At 35.2% G+C, this 10,333-nt stretch overlaps 1 protein-coding gene across 1 annotated transcript in view; it reads right to left on the bottom strand.

Annotated features, from left to right (window-relative positions):
* Nucleotides 1-1,646: 1,646 nt before the first annotated feature.
* The window catches only part of LOC103807555 (gephyrin-like), a gene marked incomplete at both ends in the record, with an annotated part of 59,233 nt that continues 50,546 nt past the window's right edge, over nt 1,647-10,333 (bottom strand). Inside the window, 2 exons of the mRNA XM_009080287.1 lie at nt 1,647-1,781; nt 6,874-7,146. Coding sequence (XP_009078535.1) covers nt 1,647-1,781; nt 6,874-7,146 — 408 coding nt within the window. The remainder of the gene's footprint in view (nt 1,782-6,873; nt 7,147-10,333) is intronic.

The following is a 10,333-nucleotide window of genomic DNA, read 5'->3' as shown; positions in this document are numbered from 1 at the left end:
CTATATCAGCTTGTATCACCCATCTTTGTAAGACACCACAGAAAATCTAGACGAGCTAGATGCTGCATGGTAATTCCTGCTATAAAAGTGGTGTGGTTTCACACATTTTGAACAAAATCTGATTTTGCAGTAGTACGTGAAAACTAAGTCTCAAAACGAAATACCAAAGCATGATCCAATTATGAAATGAGGTCATCAACTAATTTTCCAAACAGAGTTTCAGATTTTTAGTCTGTTTCAAAATTTTTGTAGTTTTCTTCTGTATTCACTGAATCTTTCAAGACAGCCTAGAGGAGTGCATTCTGCTTCATAACAGATAAGCTTTACTCCTTCCCATTGTGATAACTTCCTGAAAATATATAGGCTTCATCTAGAGGTATTTCCCTTATTCATGCGTATTACTGGTCTCCTTTGGTTTTCTTTGGACACTTTTGTTTTGTTAACAGGCATAAAACTCAGTGCAGTTTCTCTGCTTGTATTGCTCTTCTGCTCTGAGTGTTCTAACATAATAAACTCTGGGTTCTTATTTTAAAGCCTTCAGACAAGACACAATTTTTAGAAAAAAAAATGAAGGAAATACAGATAGAGTTCACTGAACAATCTTAAGAAAAGTAGACTATATAATGAAGCTCAAGTTTGCTGTCCATCAGAATAATTTTGATTCTATTACAGTGAAGGTGACCACTATATAAAACAAACCCATAGGTTAAACCAAAACATTTCAATGGGTAGTTGCAAATAAATTGTGTTTGCTGACAGAAAAGAATCAGACAGCAGGAAAGAAGAACTAGCAGATGCTGGCAATCATTTTAGCAAGCAGAATATTCTACAGGGATCATGAATTAGATAAGGAAGAATGTTATTATTTGCCATCTGCTACTGGTCTATTAGTCTGTCAGCATCTGGTGCCACAGAAAGATCTTTTTGATGTGAACACAAAAGTGATAGTTTTCTTCTGCTGAAAGGAATTCTGCTGAAGGTACATTACAGGTCTTGCCACTGGTCAATTCACTTAGTTTTTGAGGTATGCTATCTAAGGTTTGGTAAGAAGAGAACATAGTAAGAGTTCACCTCAATGATTATATAGTACAGTGTAATCAGTAAGAACTGAATAATAATCCCATAAGGTTGGCATTAAAACTTTCTATTCAATTTAGGCTGGTTTTTGTTTCCAAATGTCAGGCAGCAAATATCTAAGTTTGAGCAAAGCCAGTTGGTTTCAAAGTGTCTTAAACTGAACAGTAATAAAGCGAGGCACAGATCTGCCCCAGCCCAGGCTAGAAATTTGCACGTACATTTTGTCAACAGAATACTACTTGCTTAAGGTTGTTACTCAGTGGCAGTTTTATCTACGTTCCTGGGGATATTAATGGGTATTAAAGACATTCAAGTTGCTAACAATTTCATATTCATGATTGATATTGCAAGAGATAGCATGAAACTTCAGTACGCATAAGTTGTTGGTGGACTCACACATTAAACTGTGCAACAGTACACATGGAATGAGCTATACTGTCTTGCATTGATCTATTACTTAGAATGACACAACCCTTGCATGCCAACCAACCTTGTTCAGCAGAGGCAATACATGAATCTGATAGATTATATGGCTGAGCATGGAGCTTGCAAGGCATAAATGTACTTACTTTTGGTGTTGGGCAGGATGCAGTGGAGAGACGAGAGGTGGCCTGGGCACGAGGAGATTCTGAAGGAGTAGTACTGAGGGAGGCTGTATCACGTGGGAGAACTTGAACACCACGGGAGATGATGGAATCTGGAATCTTAAAAAGAAGAGAGATGGAATTAACAGTAAAAAATATACCATATGTAAAACTCAAAATCTTAAATCAAAACCACAGGCATACCCCACTCTTTAGTTTGCATGCCTCTTCATACTCAGCGCTTGCCAGTGGCTAAGGGCATGTTCTCATAATTTCAATAACAAATATCTAGCAAATATATTCTAGCTGAAGTAGCATAGAACATACTATCTATCCTGAAAAACCTGTGACTTGGACATACTACAAGAAGAAATAGTAAGAAGATAGTATCTTGAGCCTGTTTCAGACCCAACAATGACCAAATTCACAGACAGAGGCCACCAGAAAGTATCTCCTTCCAGGAACAAGCTTAAATCCTAGCTTTTAGTATGTGTTGCATTCTTAGAACATTAAGACAGCTTTGGTGCTCGTCTCTGTGTAGTTAAGATGAACAATCTCAATACTTGCATCATTAAATACTGGGGTTTTTTTTAATGTCATTTCCTACTCCCTCAACTTCCTTTGCTCTCACCTATAAATAATGACTATGTCTAACTTATCAACCTTGACTTAGACATACTGAGTTATAACTAGGGGATCTTATTTCACCATATACCCTCCTCCACATCTTAAGAGTTTCTCATGTTTATAGCCTGAGTGTAAGTTGCTTGAAAACAGATCTTTTTCTTAGTGTGCCACTAATGCCTCCTTGCTGCCCTTCTGCTGTTTCTAGACTAACTGCTTTTTGCCAGTCAATTTCTGTCAGCATTTAAAAACCCCCAACTTTCCTCAGAGGATCTTTCAAGACTAAGCAACTTGTGCTACAATTTCCTTTGTAAATAACGAAGTCAGAAGAGTTTCTTCTCACTATGGACAACTATGCTGGGGATCTCTCTTAAGAAACAGTGCCAAACTGGGCTCTACATGGAGTATTCTGATTTGCAAATCACACCTTATAGATGTACTTTAGAGGTAAACAGATTCAAGGATATTCTGTTTATTCAAACAGTTTGTAGTCAGAAGCACGATTTCCCTTCTGTTCACTTTTTCGCCTAAAATACCATCTTAAATTCGTTAAACCCCAAAACAGGTTGACAGCCTTAAGTTTTATATCAGCATAGATACTACCTACAACTTTTAATGCTTCCATTTAGTCTCCATGCCTAAGGCTAATTTAGCAAAAAATTACATTTTGATAAAGATGTAAAAAAAGACAGGACAAAAGAAGGAATAGCCTTCAAGCAAGACAGCTTTGCTTTACCCTCCTCTGATAAAAAGCTGCACACATCTTGATATGATTGTGAATGGGTCAATTACCTCTTTTATAGACTCCAAGACATCACAACACAAATAACAGTATTGCTTTCACAAATGATACCATGATCCAGTTCTCTCTAGGTTTACTCTGCTTACTCTAGAGTAACCAGATATTTCATACTGTCTCATGCCCTTCAGGCAAGATATGTTTTTTTATTTATTTCCCACCATACAGATCAATCATTGCTTCTAAAATTTTAAATTATATCACTTTTTTGTAACAACAAAAGTGCCCAAGACAATTCCAGTCTCCACTGAACTGTACATGTAGTACTAATTTTTGCCTGTGATAAAATTTAAATGTAAGTAAAATTTCAGCCATGACATTAATCAGAAAAGGAAGCTGAAGATAAAGGGAAAATATGATCACAGGCATTTAATTTCAATAAGAAACATTCCAAAATCACTACCTTTACATAAAATATTACCAGAAAACAATTCATATATGAACCTATCTAGAAATGTAAGTTCTAGAGAAAAAAGAATCTCACCAAGAGAATTAAGTTAGTTCAGTTACAAATTTTGCCCTTTCTCTAATATGAAAGTGGAGTGTGTTATATTTCTAAAAGCAGCACTAATATTCTCTTTAAACCACTACAACCTGCTGAATTCAGAGAAGGTACTATTATGCATACTAAATAGAAATATAAAAAATATAATATGATACATGGAATTTCTCATTTTTCTCACCTACATTTAGTAAGGTTTTAGGTGTTTTTTAAAGGAAAAAATTAAATTTACACAATCTAAGTCTCTAATCAAGACAACTTCTTGTTAATCCTGTTAAAGAAGTGAATAAACCCATGACAAATTTCTGTGTTTCCTGCAATAAAGAAGGGTGGGAAAATTATTACATTTTGGACAGATTTTTATTTAACCTTCACTAAGTCACACTCTGAGTATTTATGATGTCTCTCTCTAAAATTTTTCAACTAATTTTCCAGTTTCAAATATATTTAATAGAGGGTAGAGATCTCAATACTCTAAATGGGGTACAATAATACTCTCAGTTTAGTGAAAATACTTTCTATTTGCACTAGCTGGAGTAGAAAACCTGTTGTAACATACTGACAGAGAAAGACATGAATAAGAAATGAATGAAGTGATAGAGGAAGACATTTACTGTATCCATCAGTTATTGCTTCTACAATTTTTATCTGACTTGGCCTTTTTCTGAAGTACTACTATATTGGTTTCAATATTTGTGTTTTCAGACTAGAAAACTAAGCAGTGACAAGAAGGAGGAAAGGGCAAATATGTAAGTCCTTTATTCTTTTTTGCCCAGGACTGGAACAAAGATTAACAGTGTTAATGAGGTAAGAAAACAATCTGTAGATGGGAATTACTGTAACTGTTATACAACAGAAAACACGTCTTAAAAACATAGGGAAAGGACAGCTTAAAAAACCCACGACAATAACCTGCTGAAAAATAACTGTCTGCTCTGAGTTTGAAGATCTGATTTGGATTTATAGAATGCATAAGACAATAGCTCAAGAGTAACCTGCAAAAAGGCACAGAAATGTGGATGACATCTTCACAGCAAGCTTCAGATAGGTTAAATTAGCTGTTCTACTGATACTGAAGAATATGGTGCAAATTCTAGTTTAGTAACCTCAACTCAAAAAAAGGAACTACTGCAATAAATGTATGTGTGTATGTATGTACATGCACATGTATACGGTGTTACACTATTTGATTGATGGTTTAAATTACTATTTGCCTAAGGGAACAGGTCCTTTCTACTGAAACAGTTGCCTCCTATTCACCAAATCCAGTCATTTACAGTAAGTCTACTGCATCCTGACTCCTGAAGTCTTCTGGTTTTGAGAAATTCTACTTCTAAACAGAAACCAAAAATGACAGAGAAACAGCAAGTGATGAAAGCAAACTATGAACTCCCAATGCAAATGTTGTATTGTGTTGACAAAAAACCCATTGAGAGAAAAACTGCAAAGCAAGGTAAACAAAGGGGGAAAAGTTACAATTTTATAGTTCTAAAGTAGTAATTTTAGAAGATTATTTTAATTATATTCAATTATTGAGCATATTAGAAGATAAAGCTGATGACTAATCAGGAACACAGGCTTTATAACAACAACAATCCCAGTAGCTAAATGATTCAAACTGATAACACACAAGAACTTTACGTTGTTTAGCCCTGTACCTTATCCAAATCTTTTCTGTAGCAAGCAGCTCTAAAAGACAGTACTGATGTGCCTTTGTTAGAAGAAGATAAGCAACACTGTCCGTTCACACATAGACTAGGAGGCAGGCATAGTATTTTTAGCTACTGTTAGTGCAAAAGCCTCTTGGAAGTGTCTCTTACCAGTTCTCCTGCATTGCCTGCTGCATGATGGCAATAACTGATGAGACCAGGGATGGGTTGTTCACCTTTTGCCATGATAACAGCTGAACTGGTGTACGATGGATGCTTCTAATGTACAACACATAACAGCTACGAATACAGTGACAGGAAAACACAAAACTACACAAGCAAATGACCAAAAAAGGAATGAGGTGAAAGCAAGCGTGACACTCAAATGCCGAGCTCATATGAACACAGTCAGTTTAGATCTCAGCTATTTTCTGCCTTTAAAAATGGCACATATTATTTATCTTTGTCTATATCAAAAGAAACTAAACAATTCAAAATTTGCATTAATAAAATCTGATACTTGCAAGTGATAATTACCTTAATTCATCCCTGCAAAGACATATGTAATCAGGATTTTCTGTATATGGGGAGATGATCTCCAGCTGCAGCTGTCTTAGAAATGTCAAGATGTCTCAGACCTGAATTTACATTTCTGGAGTTAGAATGTTGCTGCTTTGGTTTAGAAATTGTTCAATATAATTTTGAGTTACTCAGACTTTCAATTCTCATAATGGGAATCAAAAGCACAATTTGTGGAGTAAATATAGAACAAAGCAGTTTGGAAAAAAACCTTTCCAAACACATGGGGATACATTGTCTTTCTGTTTGAAAACTGAAGACATAAAACTGAGGTAAACATCCATGTTTGGAAAAAAATCTTTCCAAACACATAAGAATATATTGAATTTCAATTTGAAACCCCAAGACATAAACCAGAAGTAAATATTTATATAGGGCTTCAAATAATATGACAATTCTTTGGAAAACATTTAAAAGTTGAATGGAAATTATTTACAACTGTTATTTTATCTTTTCCTTTTGCAGTCTCCAATTTAGTTGAGTTTGAGTAATGCTGATCTATGATTACTGGTTAAAGCTAGGCCATAAAGACAATATGATGATATTTCAGTTTTTGGCAAAATTCCGCATCTCTTTTGCTGACATGCACACTGGAATGCAGTATTTTAGACAGCTTATTACTTAACCTTCTACCTATCTGACATACATTTTATCAAGGCTTTTGCAAACCAATATTTTCATTTCAAATTAGATATTATGCCTTAGAAAGTTTTGTTGCAATTCCTTAACATGCCACCTACTGGACTTTGCATGTTCAGGCATGTGAGTACTTTGAATTTTAAAAAACCCACCAAAACCAGTCTGTCTCTCCAGAATGGTATCACAAAAATATACGCTAACATCAAGATAATAAACAATACAACTCCCACTGAAATTTGAAAACACCTACTAAAACAGAATTCATATATTTTTATGAAGCTATGTTTCTATAAAATATACCTAAAGTACACATTTGATCGCAAAGGCAACAATGTGTAGTCTTATCATGCAAAAGAATATTGGTGGAAAGTACCTGAGACAGAAACTAAGGGGCCTCTTAGGGAATCAAGCCAGACTCACCTTAGCTGCAATGGCTGCTGCTGTTATATGTGAAGAAGAACTGTCCTCTGTTGAGGCAACTCCGCTATCCTTCTTCTCTTCCTCCTCTTCCTCACACTGTACTCCTTTGTCTTCTGTCTGCTTGTGAGGGCTGGTGGTTGGAGGAGGAGAAAGAGGAGGTGGTGGTGAAGGTAGATCTTCAAGCTCATCGTGTACCTCCTTTATTTTTACAATGGCATCCCGTAAAAGATCAATGGCGTGAGGTAGGGCTGGCAGTATAAACTGAAAGCATTCCTACGCACAACAAAAGGAGAAATGGCAATGAAAAATTACCCGCATAATTAAATAAGGATTTTTCAGATTTACTCATAAAATATATTTGGGATTTAGATGCATCTTTTCACCCAATCACAAATAAAACCTTACATGCCCGACACAAGTGCTCATAGAACAGAAAAAGATCCAAACTCAGAACCAAGAACTGGTGACTATTCTATATATTTTTCCTTTTTTTATGCAAATATGGTAAATTGCACAACAGGACTACTGTAATTAAGCTAATACTGTATTAAAACTTCAGAAAACAAGAGTCAAATTTTCATGAATACATAATACAGAAACCAGTTCACAGCTGGCAGAATGCTACAAAAAAGTGGAATAAAAACATTAAGTACATCCCTGCAGGGATATTAGCTTCAAATCATTCCTATTATGCTCCTTCACAATTAGAGAAAAATTCATAAGGGTTTCCATAATAAAACCTTCATATAATTATATCATTTTTTTATTCATGGACTTATGCTATAGACTGAAAAAATGACAAACTACACTGATGTCATTATAATGCTATGCAACTCATAAAAAATGGTTCATAAATAATCTACCTTGCAAACTTCTCCTTGCTCTATGATCTTAAAAACAATCAGAAAATTTACTTTATACGGCTGGAAAAAGCAAAAATGCAGATGTCAAGCAATTTTTCTTGTTCCATAATGGGCATATACATATATAGCTAACTATGCTGCTAAAATATGCTAGTATTTCATCAAATAAAAGAGGAACCTCAGCACGTCATGTGCTGCAGCTGCTTGCTCAGATCAGGGTCAATACGCAATTCAGACAGGCTTCTTAGTGCTTTGTTCAGTAAAGTCTTGGAAAAATATTCAAGAACAAAGACTCTACAACCCTTCTTGACCATGTGTTCTAATGTTTAATTACCCTCAAAGTGTTTTGTTGGGGTTTTTTTGTTTTGTTTTGTGGTCTTTTTTGGTTGGTTGGTTTGGTGTGGTTTGTTTTGTTTTGTTTATTTGGTCAGTTTTGTTTGGGTTTTTTCTTTACCCATTTCTTTTTATCCAGCTGGAAACTACCTTATTCAATTTATGACGCCTGTCTCTAATCCTCCTCCCAAGCACCTCAGAAAAAAGGTTTTCTTCATGTTACTGGAGCATACTGGTTATAAACATGAAATTACTGGGAAATGATGACAAGAAGATGGTCACAAGAATGTATTGCCAGGGCAAGCAGACAGAAAGCTGACAAAGCTGACACTATTCCTTTAGCTGCACTTCATTTTCAGTTTTGTTTCAAACATAAGGAAGATTTAAAAAAATATATTCTGACATTTTAGAGTACCAGAATATAATTAACGGTAAAAATATTATAAATGGCTAGTGAAATAAATACTTTCAATAAAAAAAAAGACTACAGAAACAAAATAAATAGCAAAGCATCAGAAATTACTGGAGTTCACATGTTCCTCTTCGTAAGCAAAACATGACTCACAAACACTATTTCCTCGAATCTTCTAAATTAGAACACACTTTTCAGTTGCTCCTTTAAGAGTAATGAATTTTAAGTCAAACTGCTTCACAGATTTCTAAATTCTTTAAATATTCAATTTGCTACTGTAAAGAAATAAACAAGTGTTCTCTGGAGAAAATACATTTGGCATGCAATCCATTTTTGAGATGAAGCATTTATACTGCTGCCATTTTCTATTAATATTTTCATATTTTACTAAAGAAATATGTATACTGTTGCAATTTCATAGCTTTATATAAGCTTCTTATATGACTGTATTTATACAATGAAAAGGAAATTAATGTAAAAGCTAAAAATGAGAGAAATTCCTGTTATATACCTGTCCTTTCCCATTCCTGAGATTCAGCCTGTTATGGAACAATTTTCTATCCTATTCATCTTAAATATCTTTGCTAAAATCTAGTACTTCAAAGATGCTTCATACTAAAATAGCGACAGGACAGAGTATTATCATGACAGGAACACATAAAGCATCAGTTTACCAGAAGCCTGCTTGCATAATGCATTCACATGACTTATTTTCTTTTCCAGCAGAATTACCTTTTTCATTACTTACACTATATCAAACTACTGTTAAAATACTTATTAACACTTTTAAATTTCTTTTCCTCATTCTCTTTCTGCAATTTGTCTATCTTCACTGCCTGATGCCTCAGGGCAGAAAATGACAATTGCTTCTGTACGTAGCATGTCAGGAGTAGTACTGAACACAATAAAACCCACTAGATATTGTAGGCTATTTCATCTTTCTTAATTCAACCAAAGAAGTATTCACTTCTGAAATAATCTTCTTCCCAGTGCAGCAGTTCTCTAAGATGTGGTGCTCATTGCTATGCTAATTACATGTACATACATATGACTTCCCACTCATAACTGAAAGAATTTGAAGAAGGTATACTCCCAGCTACCATCCTCCAATGCCTGCTGCATGTTTTGCAGGCTTTTACATTTCTTTTTAATTACAGTCTCATTAGATTTCCTAAAAAGGCTCAAAAGGAGTGGTAGAACTATAGGAGAGCTTACTGAGTCCTTGAACCAAAACACGTCAACAGTGTATCTGAATGATGGCTATGATGGCTACTTAAGTACTAGTATTCACAACATTTCCTCATCAACTTCCAGGTGACAGTCCACATAAATGCTCTTTACTTGTCTCCAGATATATGTCTTTTTTAAGCAACAGTGACTTCAGGGCTGTGATGCTTAACACATTGGTACCGCCTCCTCTGTGACTGGGTACTACTCGTTCAGAAGACATCTACCAGGCATGCACTTGCTAGACCCCAGAGGTAAAGATGTTTTTTAACAAGTCTGAGCCCTGAAGAAATAGGTTCTTGTGACTTTGGCAGTTTTGTATCAGGTTGTACAGTCCACTCTACAGCTTTAGCAGTATTTGTGTGGAGAAGACTGTTTTCTATCAGCCAACTACACAAAAGTTAGTGAAAGATCTAGAGACATCTACCAGGCATGCACTTGCTAGACCCCAGAGGTAAAGATGTTTTTTAACAAGTCTGAGCCCTGAAGAAATAGGTTCTTGTGACTTTGGCAGTTTTGTATCAGGTTGTACAGTCCACTCTACAGCTTTAGCAGTATTTGTGTGGAGAAGACTGTTTTCTATCAGCCAACTACACAAAAGTTAGTGAAAGATCTAGCTAACATA

The sequence above is a fragment of the Acanthisitta chloris genome, unplaced genomic scaffold, assembly GCF_000695815.1.
Source record: "Acanthisitta chloris isolate BGI_N310 unplaced genomic scaffold, ASM69581v1 scaffold19888, whole genome shotgun sequence".
Lineage (NCBI taxonomy): Eukaryota > Metazoa > Chordata > Aves > Passeriformes > Acanthisittidae > Acanthisitta > Acanthisitta chloris.
The sequence above is the reverse complement of the archived record's forward strand: the minus strand, read 5'-3'. Positions and strand labels throughout refer to the sequence as shown.